The sequence below is a fragment of the Euprymna scolopes genome, chromosome 12 (assembly GCF_053919585.1).
Source record: "Euprymna scolopes isolate OS-2025 chromosome 12, ASM5391958v1, whole genome shotgun sequence".
NCBI lineage: Eukaryota > Metazoa > Mollusca > Cephalopoda > Sepiida > Sepiolidae > Euprymna > Euprymna scolopes.
In genome coordinates this window covers 124098299-124114257 of record NC_136493.1, presented here as the reverse complement: position 1 = coordinate 124114257, position 15959 = coordinate 124098299, and the positions used below count along the sequence as shown (strand labels likewise).

General features: G+C 30.6%; 1 protein-coding gene across 13 annotated transcripts in view; it reads right to left on the bottom strand.

Moving 5' to 3' along the window:
* LOC145291467 (pre-mRNA-processing factor 40 homolog A-like) overlaps positions 1-15959 on the bottom strand; it is a 180780-nt gene that overhangs the window by 60921 nt on the left and 103900 nt on the right. For all 13 annotated transcript variants that reach the window (XR_013869422.1, XM_080137335.1, XM_080137332.1 and 10 more), the window contains 4 exons: positions 13684-13775; positions 7292-7408; positions 5009-5065; positions 2578-2658 (listed from right to left, as the gene is read on the bottom strand). Coding sequence is in view for 12 of the 13 variants with exons in the window: in XM_080137335.1 (XP_079993461.1) it covers positions 2578-2658; positions 5009-5065; positions 7292-7408; positions 13684-13775 (347 nt within the window). In the remaining variant the exon portion in view is untranslated. The remainder of the gene's footprint in view (positions 1-2577; positions 2659-5008; positions 5066-7291; positions 7409-13683; positions 13776-15959) is intronic.

Genomic DNA, 15959 nt, shown 5'->3' with positions numbered 1-15959 from the left:
GGTAAAAGTTTTTAATCTTCAAGTTCTTTTATTTTTTAATATTTTATGGTGTTTGATTTAGTGGTTTTTGTCTTTGACTTTGTAGAACATGGAGTTTTGCAAAGGGAAAAGACAAAAAAAACAACATCAATGTTTGCTACATTTTAAATCAGGAAGCTTGTATCTTTGGACAGCCTGATCTGGTAACACCAGTCAATGGTATTGAAATGTCAGCACTTTTGACTATCCTCAGTAGAAATAAGTTTTTTTTTTGCTTTTTTTGGATGCTTGAAATAAATAAATCCTTTCATATAGAAAAAAAAAGAAAATGAAAAGAATTGGTTTGTAAAGAAATCGATACCGTTACATCCAGGGTTTATTTTCATTTATTGCTTGAATTCTCATCTCGGATTATCTCATCCGTGGAGCTTAATACATCATGTGATAATGACAAGCCATTTAAAAAAAATAAACACTTTGGTGTTGTCGCTTCAATCGATGGTTATCCTATCAAATGCAATTTGTTTAGAATTGGAAGGAAGAATCAATAAGATGGGATGAAAAGGGTTATACAAAGAATAATTGAGAGTTGGGGAGAGAAAAAGAGGAAAATGGGGTAAGAGAGGAAAGGATGGAAAGAGAAAGAGAGGGAGGGAAGCAAGCAGGAGGTGATTGAAAGGAATAAGAAGAGGGAGACGAATGGAAGAAGATGAGATATAGGAGGAGAGAGAGAAAGGGAGAAGAGGAAGAGGGTGAGAAAGAGGAAGAGGGTGGGGAAGAGGAACGAGAGGATGAGAAAATGATGGAGAGAGGAAGATGGGGAAGAAGGGAAAAGGGAAAGAAAGAGAGCAAGCACAGAGAGAGGAAGGAAAGAAGAACGATAGTGAAGCAAGAGAGAAAGGAATATAGAAAAGGGAGAGGAAGGTAATATATAGGAGGAAGAGGAGAGAGAGCAAATAATAAATGAAAGTGGTAAAAGGGATTGAAGAAAAGGGAAGAGAAATAAAAAGGGGGAGAGACAATAGAGGAGGGGAGAGTAATAGCTAACAGATGGGAGAGGGAGAGGAGATTGAGAGGAGAATGGGGGGGGGGGTTAAGATGAAGAGAGAGAAGCAAGAAATAAAATATATACATCATTGCTGTCATCTATCTTGACTACTGGCAGTATCAACATGACAAATCGTTTTTTTTTTTCTTTAAAATCACAATTTCTCTTGCTAATAGACCAAACAAGTTTCACATGAAATCTAAGATTTATATAATTAAAAAATGCCAACAAATGTAAGGTTTTATTCTGAAAGGCAAAATATTAATTGAATGAGAAAATAACAAAGAAATACACTTTATTTTACTACACATGTGCCAGTGTTATAAAAAAAAAAAAAAATGACACCATTTTTTTTTTCAGATTCCCAAATTATATATAACTTGCATAATTAAAGTCACTTGAAATAATAGTTATCTTATTTACAAACAATACTAATGCTTCATATTAGCTGCTGCTGATATTAATTATATCACACTGGTGCTACCAGATTAGGCTGTTTGCAGATATTGTCTTCCTGATGTTACTTTTTTATTTATTTTACTTTTTCTTTGCCTCTTTTCAAAAAGTTGCCAGCTTCGGCATTAAACCGCCTTAAAAGAGTTGATATGCTGTAACACAAAATGACCAACAACAAGCATGCCGCTTCATAAACAGACATAGTAACAGTAATAAATGTTTTGCAACTGTAAATTGGCCTTCGGAACAAGATCAAAGTGTAGTATCTGTTCTTCAGATGCTGCACTTCAATTTCTTGTTCTCTGTCAGTGGAGGAGAAATCCTTCACGACTGAGACAATTTTTATTTTTGTTCCTTTTCTCCGCATTAAAAAAACGACCCTGGTGTCTAACTCTGTCTCGTGGGGAGGCATTGTAAATAGGAACTATAAATTATACATATTAAGGCAGAAAATTTACTCTAAAATATAAGGATATTAAAATAAACAAAGTATTGTGAGACAAAATACAATTTTCATTTTCTTTACAAATATTGGTTCCCAACAAAATTCAGTGTTTATGCGTTATAATTGAATATCAAAAGAATAAAAAAATGAAGTAAAAATGTGCCACGTCGAAATAAGTAAAAATTCAAAAATTTTCTTGCAATCACTGGTCAATTTTTTTCTTTTTTTTTTACTTTTGATTTCAGGAGTAAAAGCAAACTCATTAAAACTCATTTAAATAAAGTTGAAATTTAGTACAATTTCATTTAATCAATTTACTAAACAAATGATATCTTAATAAAATTTATTCAAATTTCACAAATGTCCTAATATTTATTTCAATTTATTTTGTTTCTTCTCTGTGAAACGAAAAAAAATAAATAAAAACAGAAAGTCTCCCAGGTAAAACTGAATAGACATAGTGTGAAAGGTATACAGATTATCAAAAATTAGATTTAAAAGAGGAGGAGTACCAAGATATAATGGCAAGGAAGGAGGGATCAAGACAAAATAAAAATAAAAAGCAGATAAAAAGCTTAAATATATGAAAGAAGTATCAAAGTGAAACGATTGATTCCAATCTGAAAATGATCAAAGAAATTCTACTTACATCTTCCCATCGTGACAGAGAATCAATGTATGGTGTGGCTTGTTTCAGCATGGCCTTAAAGGCACTTTCTAATCTTCGAATCTAGCAAAAACAAAGAAAAACCATTTATTTGCAATAATCTATTATATACAACAAACAAAAACAACAAAAAATACAAAACAAACACACGCAAAGTTGGTATTTTCTTGATGGACGTTGCCCCAGATGTATATACAAAAAATTTAGAAAAGATTATTCATTCTTTGACTCTAAACTGATGCAGATTTCATGAAGGAGCAGAGTAGGTTTTCCAGCCATTTTAATTACTAACTAAAGACAAATAACTGATTTTCTTTTTTCAAGTAATTAATTCCCTTATGCCGATGCATTCATTGAGGAATCTATATAAGAGAGAGCTGTACGTGTGTGCCCAGAGAGAAATAGGCTGGATGGAAGAGAAATAGGGGAAAGAGAGAAAGATAGACAAATACAGAGGGTTAGGGAGATACATTTTTCCCCTCCTAGTTATTTCTACAAGCCAATTAACAAAAGGTTTAAAGAAGAAAAAACAAGTTTTTCCTATGGTTAAGTACCCCTTCCCCTTCCAACAATCATAAAATGTTTTGTTTTTTTTTTAATTTTTTGAACAAATAACTTAGAATTCAAACGGACTGCATATGAAAACCTGTGAATCTAACACAACACAAATTTTTAATTAGAGGTACTTTTTATTAATTAACAATTTCCTACTTATTATTTATTATGAGATTTTTTATTCTGCGGGTTTTCAAGGAGGTTAATTAATGTTAACAATCCATAGTTAGTGATATCACAAGGAATAATTTAAAAAAAAAAGGTATAATGTTCGGCGATGTTCATTTGAATATCTTATTGAAATTTATTATTTAAACCTATGAGCATAAGCTGGTATAAGTAAAAGTTATATTTTTCCTAAAATTATATTTTTTTAACATGTTTACAATTTTTAGAAAATGAATTACATAAACATTATATTTTTTTAACATGTTTACAATTTTTAGAAAATGAATTACATAAACATTATATTTTTTTAACATGTTTACAATTTTTAGAAAATGAATTACATAAACATTATATTTTTTTAACATGTTTACAATTTTTAGAAAATGAATTACATAAACATAATTGAACCTTAAATAATCAAGCTTAGTGCAATTTATTGCTCATCTGACTCAACTGACAATCTCTTAACCATTATCAGCGAGTGGTTCTTGGTCTTGATAAGTGTTTGTTTTTTGTTTTTTTAAATTGAAATAGCTCAAGACAATGCATGAAGCCACTTGATGTAAAAAGCTAACTATAATAAATAAAAAAAAAATACTACTTCGAAATCAAAAAGTAGACAAGAATAGGTATTAGATGGATAGATTCAGATCTAGAAAACAGCAATACTCCTCCCTTTGTCAGAAACATTGCTTATGGAATGTGAGGATCAACAAACAAAATAAAGGATGAGAGAATTAAGAGGCTGACAAAAGTTAATCTATGGTCCACTTTCTACTCTCGTGAAATACTGCTATCACTAAGTGTCAGGATTCATTTATTTTATTTTTTGTATACAAAAAATTGTTGGGTATAGGAGGAGGTAAATATTTTACCTACAATAATATCATTCAACGGAAACAGTAAAAAGGTATTTTTATTTTATTTTGTGCTTGTCCAAAACTCTACCTTTTGAACAAAGAAAAATCTATATGATGTATGTATCCATGATGGCAAGAAAATATTGCAGATGCAAAAATCACAAAAAAATTATCAAGTACATTTATTTTTATAAAGAAAATCAATTTTTTTGTCTAAAGGATGAGTGGAAATCTTGTTACGCCATCTTAAAAATAGGCTGAAGAAACAAGGGAAATAACTGCAAATAATTTCAAATTGCAAGATTTTAAAAACTCATTCTCAACATGGATGGAGTGTTGGAAAAACTCCCAATTCACTTAAAAATGAGTTTCTTTATAAAAATAAAACTTTTTTTTTTATTCTCTATTCAAATAATTTATTTTATAGCAATCGCTCCAGACAAAACATTAAGCCGCTGAATGTAAGGAGCTAAAAATATATTATTTCGAAGTCAACAACTCGCTAACAATAAGTGTAAGATGGATAGATTCTAACTCAAAAAAAACAGCCATTCTTCCCCCTTTGTCAGAAACATTACTCGCGGTATGTGAGGACTAGTGGACAAAAAAGGGAAGCGAAAGTTCTGATGTTGCTGAAAGTAAACTCAATGTCCATTTTCTATTCTCATTAAATACTGCAATTACTAAGCACCAGGATTTTATTTTATTTATTTTTTTCACAAAACTTATTGAGTATAAAGGTGGGTTTAGTATTTCTTACCAACAACAGAATTCAACTAAAATGGGTAATAAATTAAAAAAAAGTGTTTATTCCCTCATTTTTTACTTACTTTTCTTGCTTCTTCTTTCAACCGTTCTTTTTCTCGGGCTTCTGCTTTTTCTATAAGCTATAATCAAGAAAATAGAAGATATTATTATTTATTTACAAAATTAAAATAACTAAATTTTATTACATATAAAATAAATTTATTTTGACCCAAACGGTCATTCTTATTGACATTGATTTTAATTTCAGTTGTTCATCACATCATCAACATTGGTATTTCAACATTTCACTACATTATGTGCCTTCCTCCATCCTTCTTCAACATGCTCATTTATTTATCGTGACATTTTTCTAATATTTAAAAAGGATTGTTGACTATTTTGTATATATTGATCTTTTCTTACATAGCAAAATCTGATGAAGATTTTGACGTTTATTTTCAATTAATGGATTATACACTTGCTTGAAATGTTAAATGAATTGTTTTTATGAACTATTGCATTTTGATCTCTTGTCCTACCCTCCTACTATTCTTTTTAATCAATCATAACCACTGCTTTCACACTGAAAGCATTTAACTAAATGACTAACACTCTTTTTCTTTTATTTTTTTTGTGCATTGTTTACTTTACATAAAGAAAGCGTGTTAAATCCTACCCCCGCACTACTTGAATAGCTTTTTCTACTCACTGGAATTTCCTTCCGGGGCCCCTACTTCCCTGACTGTACTGACATGCAGGAATTCAAGTGTAATGTAAACAGACATCTCACTGCCCAACTCCCTATATAGTATCCGTGCAAATCTTGTCCCAAATAATAACCCCTAAGTGGCTCTGTGCCTTGTTTGAGGTGAATGGACCCCAAAAAAAAAAAAAAAGTCATCTGCTGAATCACTTACGGTGTGAAACCAGTGGTCATGACTAATTAAAAGAAACATAATTTATTCAATTGCTAGCTGACTTTATAACTTGTTATTGCCCCATGAAGTTCACTATTTGAGACATTAATTTTAAAGAATAAACATTTCATCAATAACTTTGTGAATAATATAAATAAAATCTTTCTTTATTCATATAGACAAATATTTATATTTTGGTAATTTTTATAAAAATTTATCTATTAAATCAATTTGCCTTTTCATTTGCAATTTAAAAATAGAATTCTATATGGACATAAAATGTATATCAAATCAACAATTGTTATTACTCAAAATAAAATACATATATTTTGTAATTTATTTAATATAAAATGAAATAAATATATAGACATGTTATATATATATATATATTACAATTATTAATATTAGTAAATATATATAGATTAATTATAAATAATAAATTAATAAAATATTAAATAAAATATTTTTAGTAGTGTATATCAAAGTGAATACAATTTATTTAAATGGAAATTTAAATTTTAGTGACTTTTCTTGAAAATTTAAAATGGCGTGATAAAAGATAAAATAAAAGGTAATTGCCACTTCTCTTCCAATTTTTCAGATTTTGTAATCATGTTCAAATACATTTTATTTTAATGGATTGATAGTTTCTATTTCTTCTGCAGAGTAGATTCATAGATTGATATAATAATTAAATGACTGATTTTGCACTATGAAACAGTTGCTGTCAAGAATTGTACATGTCAATGTAATTAAAGGAATAAATTGCAAAATGGTCAACATCATGAAATTTGGAATATAGACTTTTGTCATTTATTTGTTATATGTTCTGTAATTACATAGAGCTTTATAAATTAAGGATTGGTATAAATAAAAGGTGAAATATAATTGAAAAGATCGTATTTCCACAGAAATATATATTAAAAAAAGTTAAAAAAAAAAAAAAAAAAAGAAAAAAAAAAAATATCACATATATTCATTTTTCATAACATTCAACAAAAAAAATCATCAGAAGTGAGTTCAAGTATGTCCTTTAAATCTCAGATTTTTCAAAAAAAAATACCCTCTTCGAGAGGTAATAAGATTATTTTAGAAATAATCAGTTTCAAATATTTTTGGAAAAAAAATATTAAAATAATGAATTTATATATACTGATACTGAAAATCGATGCATAAAATAAAACTATATCCCCCCTCTCTTTCTCACACACACACACACACATATCAATGTTGAGAACATTAAAAAAAAAGTGGTATTTAATAATAATAATAATAATAATAATAAGGGAACAATATTGAAAGATCTATGGACTAAGAATAAAATGTATTGATCAAAACATATGAAATGAAATTGAGAATGTTTTAAATAATTTTTTACTTAAAACATGCTCAACTTCATCGTATGTTTATGTAGGATAAAAAAGCTGAGATTATGTTTGTTTTACTTACACTGTTGTAGGTAAGTTTGATGTTCCCAGAATCTAAATTTCCAGAACGTTTGTCAGAGTTCAAACACGTTGAAAAGTCTTCATAACTGGTGCTTGTTTCTACAATGATACCTAGATCCTACAAAAAGAAAAAAACATGCATATATATGTATATATTAAGAGAGAAAAGGAGATACATCTATATGATAAACAAAAAATAAAAATGACATTTCAGGACAGGGTTGGATCATATCTACATCAGGGTTTCCCAACCAGGGTTCTTAAGCGCTTGCCAGAAAATAATGATAGATCGGCAGAAATTATCATGCTGTTACACAAAATACAAATGCATTTTCCAGGGGGTTTTTTTCTTATGTATACAGAGTTGTGAATAAAAAGGACAAAGAATCCAAGTGTCTGTCAGAAAAAAGCAATTTCTTTTCTTCAAAATTGTCAATAAATTTAAGAAACATATTCATTTTTAAATTAAATTGGTTTTAAAAAGAAAAATATTGCTTGCATTATGAAAGAGAAATAAATAACTAAGATTGTAAAATATTTTCTCATGTAGAGGTTCCTGAGAACACCACTATTATTGGAGGGGTTCCACAAAGGTAAAAAGGCAGGGAAACATTCGTCTAGATCTTGAAAATATAGAAAATTTACGAGATTGTAGAAAAGTAAACTTAACATACACTTAGCATTGAAAGAAGAAGCCATTAAAACTGTTAATAATGGAAATCTCTTCATAATAACTATTAGATTTAAAATATGCCTTCCAATTTCATCCAAGCAATACACAAGAGAAAAGAGGGGGGGGGAGGGTTGGTTGGTTCGTTGTTTTTGTTTTACAGCATATCAACCCTTTTCAGGTTATTTAATACCAAATTCAGTGATTTTGAAGAAAAGTTTTTTAATAGAATATATTTGTTTTTTGGGGGTTTTTTTTTCAAGTCAGTTTCTATTTAACCCATAGTTGGGACCCTAACAGGTACTACCACTCCGGATCAGAGTGGATCTGGGAGCAATGGCAATTAAAGGGTGGTTCCACACTCCCCAAAACCCACAAGCTGGGGCCTCACCATCGGATATAGTTTAAGGTCATATCCAGGACCGGAGGGGGAGGGAGATATAAAATAGAAACATTTTGTCTCTACTCAATAACTTGTATGATATAAAATATCCAAATTATCAAAATATTAAATTTTAAAATAAACTCATTTGAATATAAATTTAGTTTCTGTTACATTTTTATTTCAGAATTGATAAACTTTTGCTTTGTCTTTTTTATGGCATATCAACATTTTGTACTTATTTAATACCAACAAATAATGTCTACCATATAAACAAGTTATCATTTTTAATTAATTAAACATGAGTTACATTTTCACCATAGCTGAGTGAGGAGATACAAGTTCATACCTTCCCTAATGATAATATGTAAATGAATACAGTAGCATTACAAGCGTACGCTGTATTTTCGCGGACATCAGCAATATTACATACCTAATGTGCTTCAACAAGTCATATCTTTTTTATTTGTAGGTCAATTTTTAAAAGAATTACATTGATGGAAAGAAAATAAAATAAGCATTCCAATGATGTTAATTTATTTTTCTTTTATGTGTTCCATATTTTTATCCTCCAAGTTAAAAATGAAAAAAAAACGATAAAAAAATGATGGCAACAAAAAGAGAAACTATTTTTTCAATGTTTTCATTTTATACGCTATGTTTGGATACATATGCACGGGTTAAATTTGATTGGATATGGCTGAAATTGTACAGGCTATGTAAACAAAGAAGTCCATCCCTACTGGTGTTTGATTTTTATTTTTACAACCACAGGAAGCAAAGTTATGGCCGAGCAAAGTTGACGAAGAATATTTCAAAATTGATAAGATAAATCTGCATATATCATCCATTTTCATACAGATAATAGTTTCAGAATTATTTTCATGTATAGTATGTAAATATTTGATAATTATTAATTGTGCGAAAATTTCTTTAAAATGTTATCTTTTATAGAAATTAACAGATAAACAGCTCACTAAGCATTAATGCTAACATACTGCGCTGAACTGACTAAAGTATTCTCTTAAAAATAGAAAACTGTTTTTCTGCTTCCGTCTTATTAGACTAGTCATTTTTTATTCTGAGTTTGTCAATTTAAAAAAATTATTTTCAAATTTTTCAAATTTGATTTTCGAACAATACCATGTTGAAACAGGGTTATTTATGCCATTTTTCGGGTTCGTAATTTCCCCCCCCCCCCAGATTTTTTTAAAGACGTTTTAACATCATTCGTTTTGCATCGTGTTTGTTTTTTTTTGTTTTTTGTTTTTTTTCTTCCATCACATTCGTGTTTTCTTTTTTGTTTTTCCAATTTTAAGAAATTCTAACATCGATCGTTTGCATCACATTCGCCCCCCCCATTTTTTTTTTTTTTTTTTTAAGTTTTAACATTGTTTTTTTTTTTATATAATATTTAAACAGGGTTATTACTTCGCTTATTTTAATTTATCCTCCCCCACACACACCTTTAAATACCCAGGCAATGCCGGGTACCCCCGCTAGTAACAAATAAAAGGTTCTTGTGCACTTATGCTACCATGCTGAAATAATATTATTTAGAAACCCATTCTTAACATGAGGAAGGAAGGGTGTTTTATTAACTGTTCTGTATTTTCACCTAACTTGAACTTATTTTTAACTCATTGTCAAGGCCATTTTTTCGAATCTATAAAACAAACCCATTTTTTTTAACTGAAGATATCTAAATAATAATAATAATTAGGCAGTTCGATAAAGAATTTCATTGTGATGCATTTTGTAAATTTTTACCTTGTTTCCACCTTAACATTTTTCTTTCAAATGACTACCTTTTAAGGTTTTCGGGTATGCTGAAAACGAATATCGCATTTAAATTATTTGCAAATAAGTAGCTTTCCGGATATTAAGCAATGTAATTTCTTATGTTATAGCTGGTGATCATCTTGGTATGCACGTTTGTGCATAGTTTCTCGGTGTTGCACTTGCGCATACTAAGATGACCATCAGTGATAACATAAGAAATGACATTACTTAATATCTGGAAAATTAATTATTGCAGAAAATTTAAATGCGATATTCGTTTTCAGCATACCTTAAAACCTATAAAAGTAATCATTTTAAATGTTAAGGTGGAAACAAGGTAAAAAATTACTGTTTTATTTCTTTGTTTACATAATTGAATTTTCAATAAAACAACAGAATAGAAATGACAAAAATTACCATCAACTGGTGAATATATAGTTGTTGCTTATCAGGATTCCTGGTATCCTGGTACTGTAAAAGTTACATCAAGGATTCGTGTAGAGTACGATTTATGGTTGCATCTCAGAAAATAGGGGTTTATTGTGGGCCAGATAGAGAGGATTTACAAAATTGAAAATTGGACTGGTCCCAAAATACACAAGTTCTGGTTGACTATGGGAATTTCCATCTTTTACAGAAATCCAAAATCTATATGAAAATTTTTTTTCAATTTATTTCTGAGATTAATTCATATCTACTCAATTTTTTTTTCTTTGAGGGGAGTAGTAAATACCGGCCATAAATGCTCTTTAAGCATTCAATGGCTACACCCGAGATTAAGCTCTCCCTTGGTGAGGAGGAAGGAAAATGCTTATTCTCAATAAAACTATATTTAAACACTAATATAATACTTAGTTTTGTTCATAAATAGATACCCACTGTATGATACCATGCGCCGGTTTAAAAAAAATTGAAATTTGTACATCTGAATTCATAATTCATGGCTTATAGTAAAGAGATACAACATATTTGACTGCATAATCAGAAAGAACACACAATTTTACATAAGAGTGCCAAGTTTCATGAGAATAGCTTTAAAAATAAATAAATGGTGGCGAAATTACCGAATTTCTTGAAATGTTGAGGTCCGTAATTTAGCCCACTTTTTCTAAAGAAAAATGTCCATGGAAAAGCCTAAATTTTGGCACTTAAAATTCTCATAACTTTTGAAGTACTGATGGTATTTGCATAATTCAAACGGTTTTAAGCATCTTTTACATAGCTCCTTTCATGCAAGTTGATAAAATAACAATTATCTAAAAAGAAAAAAATCAACTTGTAATGCTAAATACAGAACATCCAATAGGATTTAAATTAAGTATGGTCAATTCCATAGTCAGTTAATGTTTCATTTGGCCAATAAAGCTCCCTGAAAACAAATGCTGCAGAGTAATTTTAAACTAGTGGTAATGCGTATAGACTGAACACGTTTAAAGTCACGTGCAATTGAAAACAATGTTGTTTGGTTGTTTTGTTTTACAGCTTATCAAGCCTTTTCAGTTATTCAATACAGAATTCAGTAATTTAGAAAAACAAGGTTTTTATGATGCAAGTTATTTATATCTTCAAATATTTATTCTTTTTATTTAGTTTGGCTGTTTTGTTTAGTGGCTTATCAACACTTTTCAGGTTATTCAATGCCAAATCCAATAATTTTGGAGAAAAGGTGTTTATGCTTCAAGTTCTTTATATCTTCAAATATTTATTCATGGTGTTTAGTTTGGTTTTGTGTAGAGAAAAATTGTTTTTGCTTTGCAGAACATGATTGAGTTTTGCGGAGAAAACAAAAAAAAAACAATATTATCAATGTTTGTTGCATTAAAGTCAGGGACCCAATATCTTCAGAAAGCCCTATCTGGTACAACCAGACATATTGGTTGCCTTTATTTGTTTATCGCAACAGCAAAATTGGGCAAAATACAATTTCTTGAAGAGGTATTCTAGTTGGTTACAAAAATAATTGGCATTCCCTGAAAGGGACACCCTAAGCAATAGGAAATGAACCAAAGCCCCATCTTAAAGGAGGAAGTAATACCAATCGAAACAAGGCAGTCCTTCTTTTATCATTGGCTTGTATGCATTCTAACTGGCAACCTAGACATACTTAATACTTAAAAGCTCATATTTACTGTCTTCTCAACACAGGAAGATCTGACACAAGGTCAAAAGGTGAAGAGAATCAAGTCAGCGCCCCTAAACAAAAGAGCACTCTGACCTTTTACTAATTGCCTGGGCAACTCTGTCAGCATTCCTTGGTCAGGATTGCTCAGGCAGTCAGCAACGAACTTACTCCACTTGAAAGACAGGAGGCAAAGTTAGGTGGTAGAACTTTCTAGAACAGTACAGCCATACCTTAGTCAACAGAAAACAAGTCATCCCAACAATGGCCAAGACTTTGTTGACTTTGGTGCTGAGTGAAAACCTGGCCAGTCTTGGCTCAATGTATTCGGACACGAAGCTATGATTGTAGCTGAATACACAGATTTTAAAGAAAAAGATTTAAAAATCAAAGTGAGAAAGAGAACAGAATGGCTTAAAATAAATGTGAGAAACACAAATCATGCAAAAGAAATCAATAGCAAATTCAGATTCCATGACAATTAAAATAGAAGAACTCATCTTTCACACTGTTGAATGGCTACAAGTAAACCAGTTTAGAAATAAGGGTGCTAGTGCACTTACTGATCCGCGCTATTTTTTAAATCGTATTTCCAAGTTTAATTAAAGTTTTAAGATGTTTTTTATTCAATTGTATAGAATAAGTACAAAACACCCTCCCCCCCATGTTAAGATTGGCTTTTTTAAATAATAACATTATTTCAGCACGGATCAATAAGTGCACTAGTACCGAAATAAGTGTACACTGAAAACATAATCAACACATCATTTTTATCCATCTTAAAAAACTATGTAACATAATTGTACAAAATTTAACAAATCATTCTGAAAATGCAGGATAAATTTAGGTATTAGAGGAACCGGAGGTGGGGATGGGTGGAGCTTTTTTAATACTTTTGCTAACACTAAAAAACAAAGACATATAGGCTTAGAAACTATTGGGCATAATTGCACCAAATGTGATATGAAACACTTATGTGTCACATAGATGACTATGACTACTACTGCTACGATGTTGATGGATCAAAGATGCAGTCTACTGCGGAAAATTCATCCAAATTTACTTTCTGACTACAACAAAAAGCTAGAGATAAATGTTTATTTAAGAAATGCTTTGACCACTACCATGTGTAAGAATTGTGTTGGGGTAACAAAACAAAAAATAGTCTGATGGAAAAGGTGAAATTTTATCAACCATTGACCCACCTCTAAACTAGAAAGTTGGAGTTAGCCATTTTCCCATGATTTAGGAGTCAGAGTTAGGATAGAAAAAGAAATTACTCCAAAGTTGGTTATTTCCCCCCTCCCTCTATATATCTGCATAACAAGGGATAACAAACAGAGGAAAAAAAACTGAAAAAACAAAAACACACAAGTTTTTTTTTTAATTTTAAACTTAATTCAATCTATTCAAAATAATTTGAAAATAATTTCCACTCACCTTCAAAATTTCTTTAACAATTTTCTTTTCATCATGAAATCTAGATTTGAGATCTTCAACATAAAATTTGAATAAATCTAAAGGAGTAGAACCTGAAAATAAAAACAAAACTGAATAAATGTTCTTAAAAAAGAAAGAAGAAAGTATTGTAGAATTAATATTTCCAAGGAAAACTTTTATTTCTTTTTTGTGCTTAACTGATATTTTTATCATGCATTACATGAATATTTAGAATACTTCATTTATTGTTTTTTATCAAAACAATAAGAATAGGTAGATTCCGTCAAGAAAGAGAGCCTTAAAAAAAATGCATGTTTCCAGAAGGTATGCATTTATTTTTCTTTTCAAAATTTCTTACATTTTTTTCAGTTAAGCTGCTTCTCCCAACAGTCATTTACAGTGGAGGTTGCAGGCATTTTTAATGCCACACTAATATCTACTCTGACAGTCCCAGTGTCACTGGAGACTATTCTTAATAGAGTGATTTTTTTTTTTTTGCCAAATCACTACTATTTGTATTTTACTTCTTACTAAACAGATTACTTGAGTCAAGTACGCTTTTTCCCTTTCAATAATAGAAAGCAGGAATAGCAGTTTACCATTAGAAAAATATACAGAACCATCTTACATCTTTAACATCATATGATTCCTATCACAATTACATTCCCATGTCACATTAAATATTTATTTGCATTTTACTTCAATTTTCACCTAGTTAGAAACATTAAAAGAATAACAAAAGAAATAATAAAAAAATAAGGAAATAATAAAACGTGTGTATGCAAGGCTGGCACTAAGTTAGTTTTAGTTCATTTTCTGAATCCTATTTTTTGTCTTTTCACTTTCTTTAATATTTTATAGCTTTTGTTTGGAGATGTACTTGAACACCATTTTGTCCATAAATGCCAAAGTACACGGCTCCTTCTATCTTACCATACCTAATGTTCACTTACACGTTTTATTCCTACCTTTGCTATCGTGTTTCTTTCGATTTTGTTTACTTTTCAACCTTGAGATGTGTTCTTTACAAAAAGATATCATGAGTCACATTTTCCGTTTTTTTTTTTTTTTTTTACAAAGGAGTCACCTTATCAAGGCCCAAAGGCCACTGGAGGATAAGGGTTGATAAGTGTACAGTGGTCAATGGGACAGTGACGTAGTAATCTTTAGTAGTGGAAATTTGGTAAATTGGATTACTTAAGGGGAACGGCTCATCAAGAACTTGTTTATGTTGGACTTGAAGATTACCATATTATAGTCAGCCGGAAAGCAGGCAAATGGAAGAGAGTTCCACAGGTGTGCAGTTCTAAGAAAAAGCTATGTTCATGGAATTTACGTTTAGATTTAGGCACGGATAAAGAGTGGGAGAAATTATTGATAGTGTTTTCAGCTAGACGAGTGTTCCATGTTTGTCACTCTATCCTGCTAGACGAGTGTTTCTCATGACTGTTTGGTGAGGAGGGACCATAGATTTGAGCTCAGATGAGCACTTGCCATTTAAATAACGATAAAGCAGAAATAGGTTCGCAACATCTCTTCTGTAAGAAAGAGGTTGCAGGGAAGAGAAAAGTGTATCCGCCACTAGGCCACAAAGTCTATTTTGAACTCTGTCAAGGCAGGATAAGGCTTTCTAGCAGCTTCTGCCCAAATGTGGCAAAAGTACTCCATCCTTGGACGTACCTGACTCTTATATAGGTAGAGAATTGCATCAGCAGTGAGATATCTACTGGATCGATAGAAGGATTCCACTATTTTACCAGTGACCTTGGCAACAGATCTGATGCACGTGTTCCATTTCAGATCAGGAGTAATGGTCAGGTTTGTGTGTGTGGGGGGGGGTTATTGCAAAAGCCGTTCTTAACATGGGGAGGTTGGGGGTGTTTATAATACGCTGGGACACGTCGTAAAAATTTACCGTTGATTTTATGGGATGAGCCCTTTTGCTTGGGCGGTGATAAAACTTCTCAAATCTACTTGTGACAGGTTGTTTAAAAATGTTAACTTTGGTCAAAATCAGACTTCTCTCTTTCATCAAATTAGTATTTCGATCATTGATATTTATCAGGCACATTCCAATACAAAACCTATGTAAAAACACTTTCGGACACATCCAGTACCTTCAAGTGAAATTTTTAAAAAATCAGACCAGCCATTTTCGAGTCGATAGTGAACAAACTCATACACAATGTTCCTTTTAATTAAAGACTGTAAATTATAATTTACAAGAATTTATTGTTCAACAGGATACTCAAAAAGAAATGTTCAATTTTTTTAAT